The sequence below is a fragment of the Colias eurytheme genome, chromosome 9 (genome assembly GCF_061535395.1).
Source record: "Colias eurytheme isolate Ceu_HAF_F1 chromosome 9, ilColEury1 Martin Lab GWU primary, whole genome shotgun sequence".
NCBI lineage: Eukaryota > Metazoa > Arthropoda > Insecta > Lepidoptera > Pieridae > Colias > Colias eurytheme.
The window spans coordinates 10,898,524-10,913,215 of NC_142988.1; the positions used below are offsets into that span (position 1 = coordinate 10,898,524).

General features: G+C 32.5%; 1 protein-coding gene across 3 annotated transcripts in view; it reads left to right on the plus strand.

The window, feature by feature from the left end:
* Positions 1–14,692, plus strand: part of LOC149906114 (E3 ubiquitin-protein ligase HECW1-like) — an 89,560-nt gene that overhangs the window by 50,169 nt on the left and 24,699 nt on the right. For all 3 annotated transcript variants that reach the window (XM_090105989.1, XM_090105991.1, XM_090105992.1), the window contains one exon: positions 44–204. In XM_090105989.1, coding sequence (XP_089962115.1) covers positions 44–204 — 161 coding nt within the window. The remainder of the gene's footprint in view (positions 1–43; positions 205–14,692) is intronic.

Here is a 14,692-nt window from a genome sequence, read left to right on the forward strand (position 1 = left end):
ATGGGCATTGTAAGTTCCGTTCTAAATATCAATACGTCCACAGGTGGTGGCATTCCTTCGTCAGCCAAACATCATGTCAATACTACGTGAACGATGCGGGGGTTGTAACAACTCAATCAGAGAAAAAGTTAACGCTGTGAGGGTGGAAGGTGCTTCTGCACTCGCGAGGTTCCAGAATGATGTGCAACTGACATGTCTGCTGAGGTAAGTGTAGCATAGACTACAGACTCACTTAGGAGATATTTTCTACGAGAGTGTTGAGCGATCTAAAAACTGATAAAAAGACGTGTGGCACTCGGGGACTGCCACGGTAAAGCTATTGGCTATTGCATGCTATGCCTTCGAGCCACACCTCCGTGCCCGTCGGAGTGGGGAGCGTGAGGTTTTTTCGTTACGGAATTTCTGGATTCGGTCGCCCGCTCAAGGCCCGCGATAGAAGCTTTTATTGCATAGCTGAAAACTTTATGAAACAAAAAGGAAATCTAAAAAATGTAATATTTCAATAATATATGTACCGGTAACTGGTTTATAGTTAGGTAGACGGATGTTTTAGTCACAGAACGTGAACCAACGCCATCTATGGAAATATTGTAAAATCAAGTTCGAATATGTACAACCAAAAAGACTTCTTGCAATGGGGACTAGATGGCGTTGCTTATTTTCAGATTGAAAAAGAATACATGATCTGAGTATTTTATTTATTTATTTGTGATATTGATACTTAATTTAATTTAGTGGGAATATAAATCAGGTTTTACTTTTATCTATTACTTTTTTTTATTTTTTTGTGACATGTATAACTAAAAATTGTTTAAAAAGTTAAAGAGAGCGAGCAAGACTTATAAAATAAACAATTATTAATTATTGATTTATTTATTGTTTTGCACAACGATTTCATAAGATCCCTTAGTTGAAGCAGTGATGACAGTTTATATTGTCTTTGCCATATCATATTTTATAAAAAAAAGTGAGCGTCGTCAGACTGAAATAGAATAGCCGAGAGTCCGTTGTCCTTATTTATACTTTGATCTCGGGAATGTGAGATCTTGTAATCCATTCCCATAGTAACCAAGTTATTCAATCCTGTTTCAACCTTGCGTATTCTGCAGGTTCTATTTCTATGCCATTTTCTGAGGGATATAAAAAGGTTATCATATAACGACTTCTAGACGTTTTAGATTCCTCGTCTATTTTTGTTAAAAATAACAACTTCTTAATGATGTGATATTTAATCTATGTAGTATGTAGGTACATTAATATTTTATATCAATTTAAAAGCATTAAAAACATTACAGCAAAGCTAATTTCATAGGTGCTCTTCGTAAAGAAATATAATAAGAAATGTAGGTAAAAGTACCTCATATACATGACTATAAATAAACACGTTGAGTTCATAAACTCTATAAGGATTAAAAATGATTAACTAAAGATTGTTAATTACTTCAATTAACAATGAGCTAGGATAAATTTTATTATACCTTCACATGTCACCTAACCTTCTTAACGGACACTTTCTAAATATGGACTTTATGGTTTTTGTTATCTGTAGCCGACTAGCCGGTCGGTTAGCAATGCGCGGGAAAATGTATACATCAATCCAGCTATATTAAACTCGACTGGTTTATTTTATAAAGACTGTATAAGGGTTGGCGTATTTAAAACGTTTATAAACCACGTTAATTATTTTGTAAAGAAGAATGTATCGTTTTAGTGAACTATCGATTGAAATGGTTGAAATGTCCATTTATGATTTTGAAAGTGGATCTCTTATTAATCACTTATTAAGGGAATTTAAAATATAATCCTAACATCGATTTTGTATTTAAGATTTTGACATGCATATACCTAGTTCGGAAGTCTTACTACACAAAACCTTCAGAGATTAAATACCACTATTTAATGGAGGAAGTTTTCTAGAGCAACATAATATTATAATGTAAGTTCAGTACATGTGTATCTCGCCCTTAATCTAGTGCTTTTACATTCAGGCCACTTCAAACAGTTCCTAGTGGGTAATGACAAAATGTCCCGTTGTTGTATATTTATCGTTGACGCTTTTTGCATTTTGAATTATAAATTAGCTGTTTGTTTACGAATTATGCATTCGGATAAATTTTTATTTTCTGTTTTTCCTGTAATTATTTTATAAATTATCGCAATCATTTTTGTTTTTCCTGTAACAACTGCATGTTTATATGTGTATTTAAATTATTCCTATTAATATAATAAAGATTATTATAGATATATCAATTCTTATTGTTATTTTTGGTTCTTATTGGTAGTATTAAATTGTATTTTATACTGAATGTATTGTCTCTATTAATTACAGTCAGATTAAAGTATTTACTAAATTTTTAACACGCTTATATTACCTACTCTTTCGTAAATCGTAAAGGAAACTTTAAAACTCATCTAAAAAATTTTTACTTGCATAAATTATGCAGGTTATGAAGCGATTTTCAAGGAATATCGATTCTGTTCAGTCTTTCAACGAAAATTCAGGTCATTGGTATTCATCATCTCGGAAATATAAATAAATATGGCGTCTCATGACCGACCTATATGTGCCAATCCGGCAATATTGCTTTAACATTATTTTTTTTATAACGAGTACCTCTTGCTAATGGTTAAATTGATACATTTGTTTGAGGGATCGAAGTAATTTATATGCTATATATTTTATATGCTATAGTTATGTAATGCATAGCTAAGCAGAATGAAAAGCGAGCGCGTAAAATGGTGTCTTCATAAATAATATTTAATGCCAAGATTCTGTCCTTCTTTGGAATAAATTCTGAAAAATTAGGTTTATTATTTATTGGCAAAAATCTCTGTCATTATTTATATCTAAACGATGCGCCATTTTTAAACAGACACTATTATTCTTCGTTTTGCATTCGGTTTTAAAAGCTCTTTACGGTTTTTATATGTACTTCAAAAGAATTATGACTATTTAAAAAGACGTGCAAATCTCCACAGATTAAATAGTCAGTTGACAGTTTGACGACGCTATGGTGTAAAATAATGGTAATATTGTGATATTTTATGAGCTTCGTCGAGCGCTGTCCTTGGCGCTTCTAGGAACGTGGAGCTTTATTTCATCGCAGTTATGTTTTCGTCGAAGTATTAATTAGAATCAATGCCGATATTTTTGTTATTTTTTTTTATTTCAATATAAGAAATAATGTGTCCAAATCGGGTATGGAATACCTACCAGACAAAGCGTTCTGATTAAATTAGATAAAATATGAACTTCATAGGTTTAAAGTTTAAATGTTAAATATATTATAAAAGTTAATATATCATGAATCATCTCTGATTAAATCAGCATAGACATCGTTGTAGTCATTATAAATGTGTGATAAATAAAACATAAAAACCATGATTCCCTTGAGTACATACATTATTAATTTATTAAATTAAAACAATTAAAGATGTTTTAGAATTAAGTATTTACGTCTCAATTTTTTTGATTTAGACAATTGTTCATGTGTTATTTAGGTAAGACGCAATTGTAAATCATAAATACAGTTGATTCGTAGAATTAATAAGACATATAAATCACGTATAAATCACCTATTGTACTTATACCTGGTGTAGTTTTTCTAAAACACGTAAAAAAATAACCGTTTCATAGAACAATTAGCATTATTATACGCAGCAAATATTCAATGAAAAAAGTAAAAAACTGCCAATTAGAATTCTGTACATAAATTGTCACATGTGTTTATTTACTGATTTGGAATTATCGAGATACAAACACGATTGGTTTGGAAAAATACACAGCTATATTATACAGTATAATTATTCTGAGAATAATTACTAGTTTTTCATATCCTTATGGAGTATTTAAAGAGATCTTTCCAAAGATGACATTGGATGGATGGAAATTGTTGATGTAACTATTTAATTATAAGGCATTAAATTAATTATTTATTAAGTTCCAGAAACTTCTGTTATCTATGATTATTATTATTGTTCACCTGTGAAAGGTTTCATGACATTTTATTAAGATTCAGTTAATTTTCCAAGATAAATTTCGTATATGTATGGGAGGTAACCGCGCGAAGACAAATTTTTCTGTCTTTCTTTGACTATACACATAGCTGATAGCGTATATAATTTAAAGTTTTATTTTTGGTAAAATCAACTCCGACTCTTTCTTCAACTTATAAAGGATCCCGCTTTTTTCAAATTAACTAAAGAAAGTTCAATTTCATACAAATGAAGTCTTAGTTTAGTTATATTATCTCAGAACGATAAATTAGAATTCATATCACCTAGAATCCTACCCGTGTACAATGTGGAACAATCTCAACATAATGTTTCTGTATTGAAATTATAATGTCGTTTATGTAACTATTATGATTGTAATTTTATTGTTGGATTTACAATATGATTTTATCAGCTACCCATCAGGAACCTTGGCATACTCATTGAATACAGACGGCTGCATATTTAATGGGTAGTTATCTGATGGTTACAGCTTGCTTAAAATACTAGAATTCTAAAGCGAACATTATCAGCTATATAAAACCTATAATTCCTAGGTATACTTGTTTATGTTAGAAACGTAGAAGATCTGTATCCGGATCTAAAACAATGTCGAGTATTTTGTAAGAGTCAAGGCAAAAATCGATACTATTTTATTCTCTGATTTTATGCTTTACTGGAACTGCAGGGTGTAGTTTCCATACTGCTATGTAGACTCCTGTTGATATACATAAAAATGTACAATGGTCTCATTAGAATAGCTTGTGAATTGTTGTCGATTGTACAAATCCTACTATAACTGGTTTATTACAAATTTTTATATTAGAAAGAAAATGTACAAAAGATGAGGCTGACCATTTACAAGAGTATAAACACCAAAACAATGCTATAAAACACGGTGATAAAAGCATTTCCACTCACGAAGTAATGAAAATCCCGTGAGTGTTACCAGACATAAATTGAGATATTTCAGACATGGCTGACGGAAATATAACAAAGAAACTGTACTCATTCATATCGAGACGTGTTGTTTATTAACAGAATTGTAAATCTTTCGCGTGATTTTAATTTGAAAAGCAAAAAAAGAGCGTGTGTGCCGAACACACGTATCAGAAGTGAAACTTCTTGGGCAATATTCAAAAGTAACAGAATCGTCGCCTTACTAATTAACGGGACGGTATTGCCATGATGCAACCTTGAAAATTTACTCTTAGGACGCCTAAAGAAGTTTCACTTCAAAAATGATGTACGATTGGGTGTTAAAATCAACCATGAGTCATTGAAAATGAAAATCTTAACTTCACAAGGAAGTTGCGAGATCTGTTTTTCTTTTTTTATTAATTAATTAATAGGGAAGTATATTTGTAATTGATTCATTGGTATTATTTAATTTTTCAGTTTTATACGGAGACACTTTTCCTTAGCTGTTTTTGTCTAAATATTTTATCCTGTTAACTGTTTCTATTTCTGTTTTTGCATTAATTACATTATGAATATATTTACCTGTAACTTTCATTTGAACCTATATTAAAGTTTCTTGGATAAAACTCATTTCATAAATTGGGCCTTCTAATTTACGTAACTATTTGAATTTACTAAACATGTAAAATATTACTTTTCTTTTATCTACAGTTATTTACGTCAGTAGCAAACGAACTATATTGTACAGGTTATCTCCAAAAAACATCTTCAATAGTAATCAATTAAAGGGCCCTATGCGGGCTCGTTTGCAAACCATATGAAGTAATCGATTTAGTAATTCTTCTCAGTTTTGAAATTGGACTTTAACTGAAACAGTTTATTTAAAATGAGTAGTTAGGAAGTAATTTTCATTTGGCTTGGTTGGTAGTGCCCCTGCCTTCCACGCCAGAGGTCGTGGGTTCGATTCCGACCCAGGGCAAATATTAGTGTGATGTACATAGATGTTTGTTCTGTGTCTGGGTGTTAAGTATCTATATAAGTATTTATTTAAAATTATGTATGTTTATCAGCCATCTGGTTTCCATTATACAAGCGAAAGCTTAGTATGGGATCAGATTGTGCCGGGTGTGAAAATTGTCCTGAAAATATTTATTTAGCTATAATTAAAACCTTCAAAACATTTTCATACACTAAACTCTTGGGGATCATATTCTAATTATCTTCCAGAACATATTTTTATGTTACGAAGCAATATCGTTATTTATAAAAAGACGCATTTACGTATCCTACTACTATTATAAAGGCGAAAGATTGTAAGTATAGATGTTTGTTACTCTTTCACGTAAAAACTACTGAATGGATTTGAATGAAACTTTACCACAATATAGCTTATACATCAGAATAACACATAGGATAGGTTTTATCCCAGAAATCCCACGGGAACGGGAACTATGCGGGTTTTTCTTTGAAAACGCGGGCGAAGCCGCGGGTGGAAAGCTAGTATGTATTTAATATTTCCCAATCGCTCTGGCAGCACCAGAAACGTCATTCGAAGCGTGTCAAACAATAGTTTTATGTTTTGGCGCGGCTACTTTTAGCAATAATAAGGATATTCCAATAATTGCCAACAAATATGACTTTTGTGCAAGATTTATTACAACTTTTTTATGGAGGTTAAGATAAACAGTATTAGTTTTGTTTTGTTTTATGTGTTGTTGTTATTAATTAAAATATTTGCTTTGAAATATTAGATGGATATGTTTGTTCTTATTAGAGATAATAACATAAAATTGAGCTTTCATTTTATGTATTTTAATGGAAGTTCTTTTTAATTTGAGCTCTGTCTGATGCTGCTTTTAAACTTATCTAGAATCATGAAAAATGAATATTGTAGTGTATTTATTATCCAGTAATTATTTTTAAATCCTAATTAATTTCTTACACACTCAGTTTATCAATTAAACTGCCAAGGATACACTGCGTAGATATCTATTTTTGCACAGCTATTTCGAGACGACTGCTCACTATACAAAACAAACAAACAAAATTATCTCCGGTTCTAATATATCATTATTTCAGCTGAAACTGCGTTATGTTGTGAAACAGTTATATTTAACTTTTGCGGCTTTGCTAATCTTCAATTGGAAAAGACATTGTATCGTAGTTCTATCGTAAAGAATAAACACCAATACTTACTAATGAGAAATTGCCTAACCTTAAACTACATATTTTATTATGCATCCACAATAGAAGAAATGAGATAAAAAGAATGAATAGATTTGTGTCCTGCTAAAGTCCTGACTATACTAACAGAAACTTTACATGGGCATGGACATATTTTATCGTTTGAAGTATACATAAGAAGTCAATAGCCTCTATAATTCTAAACCGATAATTAAATTCCTGGTTAGTTTATAAAGCTTGTTTTGTACATTTATTAGTTTACAATTAGTCTATTTTAACACATTTTCCTATAAAAGCTCGTTTCATACACTTGAACCTTCATTTATCATTCGAACAATCCTATTTCTTTGAAGCTAGTTGATGACATGGATTCCAGTAAATCATATAGCATTGTATTAGTTACGGAATGCACCGGATGGGCTATATCGAGAGGAGATACAAATCTGTCTTTCATACAGAGTGTGGTCGTCAGCACGCGACAGATCTTTAGATTTAGTCCATTTTAGAAGAAGCTTGATCCTATGGTAATAAGCCGAATATATTTTAAACGATAAATGATATGGTTAACCGAAATTTATCAAAATTATATTATTGTTAGTATAGAGGTAGTATAAATGAAGAAATCAAACAAATTTAGTAATAGCAGAGCATGTTGTTTCAATTTTTAATTATTTTAATGACAATAACTATCGGCAACTGATACAAAATTGTCAAATAAAATCTTTGTAATCTGAAGATAACTTTTTGCTCCTTCTTTGTTATTGAAAGATGTTACTAACCTTCATGTTATTATGTATTTTTTTTATCAAAAATGGCACAATTCGATCCAGATTTTTTCTATCAACCCGATGTTGATCCCCTAATCGTTTGTTATTTGAACCCGTTATGGCAAAAAGTTGTATTCATGATAAATCTTTCCCACAAGTTCAATGGATTTGCCAAAACATTGCATTTACTGTAAGTACGAGACATGTGCATTTTACACACCTGCACATTCCGTTGCAGAAAAAAGGCGACCACTCGAAGAATTTTTTTTTTATAATGGTGTGAGTGGGGAAAATATTACTTGGAAAACTGTTGATATCATATGATTAACAGTGTTGCCCATAATATCTTATTAAAAATGTATACTAATAATTATTATATGTATTATTATTACCGGCTCAATCGCAATTAGTGTTACACGTTATTATGCTTTTGATTTCTGCACTATAGTCTATATGTGTGTAAAATTTTATCCAGAGCTGCTTTTGCGAAATTGAGCAACAAAATTTCCATGAACTCTTCCTCAATTCTCCTCAATTCTTCGGATTTATAAAATGATAATAGTACAGGTTTGTCTGGCCTATAATAAGGGTTAAAACTAATCTAAATCCAAAAATCACCTCACCTTTCTCCTACCATCTTTCGCGTCTACTTTTCACTCCATAAAAAATAAAGGTCGATACACATTTACCGACTCGTATACATTTTTTCTGAGCTAACGGTAAGCGGTTCGAATTAAGGCAGGTAGGCACGGCTGCGCTTGCGCACCCGCTGATCGAAGGCTGCCATCCTATTGTGTTTTTATACAGTTATCGAGATTTGTTATAATTTAAATATTATCTGGAATGTGGGATGAGTTGTGATGATTTAAATTTCAATTTGTATGACGTCAAACGTCAAAATATTGACGGAGATTTTTAGACAATTTGATGAAGGGACTATTGATATAAACGGCATCTAGTTTTCTATAATTTTTAGGAAACAATATAGAACAAATTTTTATTATATTCTTACTATATAGGTAATATTCCAGTTTTTAATAAGACATTGATATACATACTTTACTAAATTGTAGCTATGCTCTACACTAGGAACGCGTGCTAAAAACCTTATTACAACAAAGTAAAGTTAGACAATATGTACCCTTTCCTTTTGGCCAAATTAAGTAATAAATCACGAGTCTATTAAACTGTCCCTTTGTGAGTAGTGAAAGTAAGAGATATTAATATTGAACCAGAAAACTACACAAGTAATAAAAATAAAACTTTGTAGATACTATGTTTTTTAAACAAAATGTAGTAAAATACCATTTGAATTTAAAAAATGTTTGATATTTGAATTTTTCTGTTTGAAATGAAAAGGTAAGTAAGCCCTTATTGTGTTTAATTTCTAAGTATTCTTTGATATTCGATATTTAATCTAAACTTTCATGATCAAACCTAAAGCTCTAACGAAAACGTGCTTCAAAAAAGAAATTTATTCAAACAAAAATAAATGATTGAATCTGCATATTACAATTTACATTTATTTATTTGAAAATCCACTTAATTTCGCCCTATCCAACTAATTGTTGGCAATACTTGAGCTTTATTAAGCGCTTCCTGTTTGAGTTGCAACCATTAAATGTATCAAGTGTGAACTAGGCCTAATGAGGATGCGTCTCTGTGCACTATATAGTGATTACATTTAAATTTTGTCCTGCAGAATTATGTATTTTATTGATACCTTTTGTACATTGTCATCTCGAATAATTTCGCTTACAATAGTCATTCATCCTGGATAAAATGTTTTGATGAATGCTGTATTTTGCTAGAGTATTTAAAAAAGGCTTACTCAGTATAAGCTCTGTTTAATTTTAGACTCAATGAAAATGTAGAGATTTTTATGTTATTGTTTTAACACCACAAATAAATTGAATCTTCTTTATGTTTATGATGTGTAGCTTAATTAAATTCAAAATAAGAATTTCAATAGGATTGCTTTATTGTCATAGTAGTTTCCTAAAGCTTTGAGTCTTTGGGCTCTTCAACGCACGAGATAGTCTATCACTAATATCTCTACATCGCAAACTTAGTTCTGCGTAAATCGCTTCAAAAATTCATTTAAGCTAGGGTACATTACAGTACATTACATCGATCCCTATTTCGCAACGTGTTTCATTTGTAAAGAATCAGGTCATGTGGGTCCCAGATCCCAGCAAGATGGGATCGCTGGCCACGTGCGCGCACGCAGCGTACGTCGTTTGACTCACAATGAAGTATATCCGATAAATAACAAATAGTCGATACACTGTCGTGATGGGAATAGTGATGTGACAATACAAATTAAAAATTTATGATTATGGAAAAATACGGTAGGTGTGAGATGTGGTCTTTTGTTTCTGTTGAGACGTCTAAAAAAAGAAATAAGGCCTTTTCAAAATTTTATAGGTTGCGATATAAGTTTGCTTTAACAATCTTTAAGTTGAACAGACAGAATAGCAACTTATAAAAAATTTGTCTAAAAAGCAAAGAGTGCATAGTTAGTGCTTACTTTTCAAAATGGCAATGCAATATATATGTAACAATAACTTTAAAATACAGTAGAGAGACTCTTGTAAAATTATACCTTATCGTATGAATGCACATTTAATATTTAAATTGACTTTTAAATCTTCATTTATATTCCACGAATAAATGAATATTGCTACCACACCCCCATTAACTAATCCTTCATCTAACAATATTAAGTGCCATATCACACTAGCGGATTGCGAGCGGTTTCAAAGCGGAGCGGGTGCGCAACGAATACGTTGCGGGCGCGCAACGAACACGCCGCGGTTGCGCAGCGAATTCGTTGCGGACGCGTCATTTTGTATACTCTCGCACAAAAGCCAGCCCTTCCGCCTTGCCTAACTTCCATTCAATATTTCCATCGTTTCTGTAGCACTCAATTTTTTAACCGTACTGTGGAAATGCACTTACTTAACAGTTAACTAAAGATGTAATAACAACTGGAGTTGTTAAAAAAAGGTGCTATAAAATTGAATTACTAGGACTTTTAGAATGTACCATACATTCCAAAAGTATGTAACGACTGACCAGTATAATCTCTCCCATAGCAACGTATGTTATAAAGAGATTTTGTGAACCTAATTATGAGCAAAGTGATAGTGAGTTGCTGGTTGCTTGATAAAATTTTCTATTCACTGCTATTTATCTAATAATAAGATAGCCCTGTTTTAGTTAAGGAGCTTTAACATTTATTTCACTAATGAACTTTCTTAATGAGCAATTAAGTTATCTGATTGCATTTCGACCAAGATTTAATAGATAAAACAATACCCTAAACATTAACATGTTATGAAACTCGTAAAAAATAATGATCTCATAATTATTATACTATCACAAGTTATAAGTAACAACCAGCACGGATTCCATTTTGTTAATGAGTGTACATGACTGCGACGTAAACGTTGCGCATCTGCCACGCGTCCGCAACGAATTCGCTGCGCAACCGCAACGTATTCGTTGCGCACCCGCTCCGCTTTGAAACCGCTCGCAATCCGCTAGTGTGATATGTCACTCAGATTTATCACTTCGTGTTTGTTAAAACTTTATTATTCCTATTATTATTGACACGCAGATATAATTATACCAATTATGAGGTGTATAATATGATTGCGTACCGCCATTGAATATTTTATTGACATCATGTTTTATTTTAATGTTTAAACGCATATAAGATATGACTAAGTAGGAGTCCTAACTATGTTTCTATGTCTCTATGCTTTTGCGTCTAACTTTTCTTTGCACATTTTTAATCAGTCGGAGACGGGTGATTTAATATGACGTGACTGACAGTGTTTTAATGAGTGGCCTAAGAGGTTCCGCTGTGCCCTTGTATTTATTATATACTGAAAAAAAAAGACTAATATTACTCTTTCAATGAAGAATAAAAGCACCAGTTCTATGCTGAATTAATTTATTCGTGTAGGTACATATCTTCGTTAATTTATCGAAAAGTTTCAAAAATACTCAAACAGAACCGTTTGAGTGTAGTGAACAAATTTCGAAGCCTAAATATTCACCTGCCTCGAATGTTGAGAGTATTAACTATTATTATATCATCAAGACTATGTCATCGCCCTGTGTAGGATAAAGTGTTACACTTCACAATTATATAAATTACATGCAATCTAAGGTGTGAGTCACAATGATCTCACAGACATCTACGTCACAAGGCCCTTACATCTGTATATGCCCTAATGACGCGTCAGAACTCCTTAAATGACAAATATTATGTGACGTGTAAAAGGTTTTATGGAATCCTAGTACAAAAGTTTTCCACAACGGGAATTTTTCTGGTGAATGATAATTATTTCCATTGCGCTAAAGCCTTATGTTGGTAAAACTTTCCATGGATTTTGCCGTGGTTTGTAATACATATATGCTCATTTTGGCAAATTATACCTTATGGTCTGGGATGACGAAGTGGAAGCTTTTTTGCTTACTTATGGTTAATAAAATATATAATCCACAATATTGATTGTTGCTTGGATATCAAATGAGGAAAATTGATAAAATCTATGTTTTTTAAATTTTTCTCCTATGAGCTGAATTGATTTAGAATAGCAAGCATATGAAGCTTGTTGTTTACATTTAGGTAATTTACCCCTTCTGCAAAATACCCCTGGAGATCATAAAGTAACTCATTAACAAACAATTATACATACCTAGTCATTAAAAAATCTAGTTTACCTATCAGATGAAATGTGACCCAAAAGTAAATGCACGCAAATAAAAAATTTAAGCTTTCCAGTAAATTAAATCACTATCGGACCAGTAATAACATCTGTTACAAACTTCTAAGAGCTAGAGCTTATAAAATTCTAGTACCTACATAATTCAAAGGAATAGTTAAGGTGCGTTGACTTAATCGAAATTAACATAAGGGCACGCAAGCTGGAGACAATGCTTTGGTTGCGTGACAGCGTTGCGTGTGAAACTGAATGCCCATGGGCTCCTTCCGACAATACTTAAAATTGCAGCATTCTCTTCGACGCATACGTTTCTGTTTTAGTAGAGTTGTATTTTGAGTGTCCTATGGGACTTGTGACACGAAAATAGATCAATCTTCGTATGCAGGACGCTGATGGCAATTTTCATAGGAAAATTATGGTCTATAATGTCAAAGAACTCTCGAAAAATACCACTGTAATTTTAACACGTGACTACATATTAAATAACTCGGTGAACTCTACTTACCATAAAATAAGATTGATAATCAATTTAATAACCTAAGCAATCACAGATTGATCTAGTGTACAGCCTTCATATTAGTCACAGTTCAAACCAATTATCGGGCAATGAATCAGATATGAGATAGAGCTTACGATGCACCCCCGTAGCCGCGTAGCGTAGTATCTACGCTCAGTATCGCTTGAACCACGCAGCCGAGCGCACGTCTCCCACCACTACTCGAAACACGTTTTACACTCGGTCGGGACAATAGAATGCATTATAAAGAAGCAGGTAGTCGGGACCTGGAGTTCTATGAAGGATTATGACGTTTGTGTTGCCGCTTGTGCAGTGTTTTGTTAGATAGTGGAAACCGGCAAAATTAACTCCTACGAGGAGTTGGACCGCGCGGTGTCACCCCGAGGGGTGCGCCGTCGCCAGTTCGTCAAGGGTTGGAAGAAGACCATGGGGGTCATATCTAAGACCTTCGGCGTCGTTTTCAGTCTGTAAGTAACCTTCTGTATACTGCAAAAAATCCCAATAAAAAATTCGGTATCATTTTTATTAAGAAAATAAATTAAATACAAAGTAAAAAATTCTGTAAAACGTATGAATAAAACACATATTTTTATAAATAATTCCATTCAAAATATTGTAAATGAAAACAAACCGTACCGACACGAAATTCAAAACGGCTGATACAATCTGATGTGTGTAGAGATAGTTCAAAAGATCTAATTTAAATAATTCATCCGCTAAAATGTACAGTAGAAACATTTACATTCATACGTGTAACATATTCCTACAATCTGGGCAATTTATCAAGCGGAAATAAAGGCCTGTTAGAGCTGTGCGTCTACTTGCGCAAGAGCATCTATTCGCACGTTAGAGGGACTTTCGCGTAATCCTACGATGAGCTTTATCTACTGTTCTCACACTACACTCAATTACTCGCATGCAAATATTATATAACGTGTCTCGTTAATTTTGGTCATTGGACCATTGTTTTTTAGTCTCACGTTATATTCTAATTACGTTACCAACAATTTAAATGTACTTCGCTTTCTCCTCATATTTCATCGTCGAATGAGGTCAGAATGCTATGAAAAGACATTTGATGTAGACTTGGAGTTTGGGAAAATGAGAGAAATTGGACGTATTTGAATTGATTAGGTCGTGGTCGAATGTTTATTTACATGTAAACAATGGTACGGTTATACGAGCATGTTATCTCACGGTTTAGCAACTAATCGTCTATTGTCCTCGTTAGATAGCGTGCTGATTAGCTGTTTAATTACGATGTAATGACGAGAGGTTACACCAGCCCTTATTATGTTGTTATTCGCATCCGCTACTTTATCGCCTCCGTGGTTATTTTATGTGGTTAGTATAATGTCGATTAACTGCACGGAATGCAAAGGATTTGTAATTTTTGTATCGTCAAAATCTGGTAACTGGCGAAAGAAAAATTATGATTATAGTCGGGTTTATTATCATCTTGTTTTATATTTTCTATAGTAATCTAAGGTGGCTTCTGTTACCATTAAATTTTATCTCTGGACAAAGTGACCTTTAGATTTTTTTACCATTTCAATAACTGTATTCTGCCA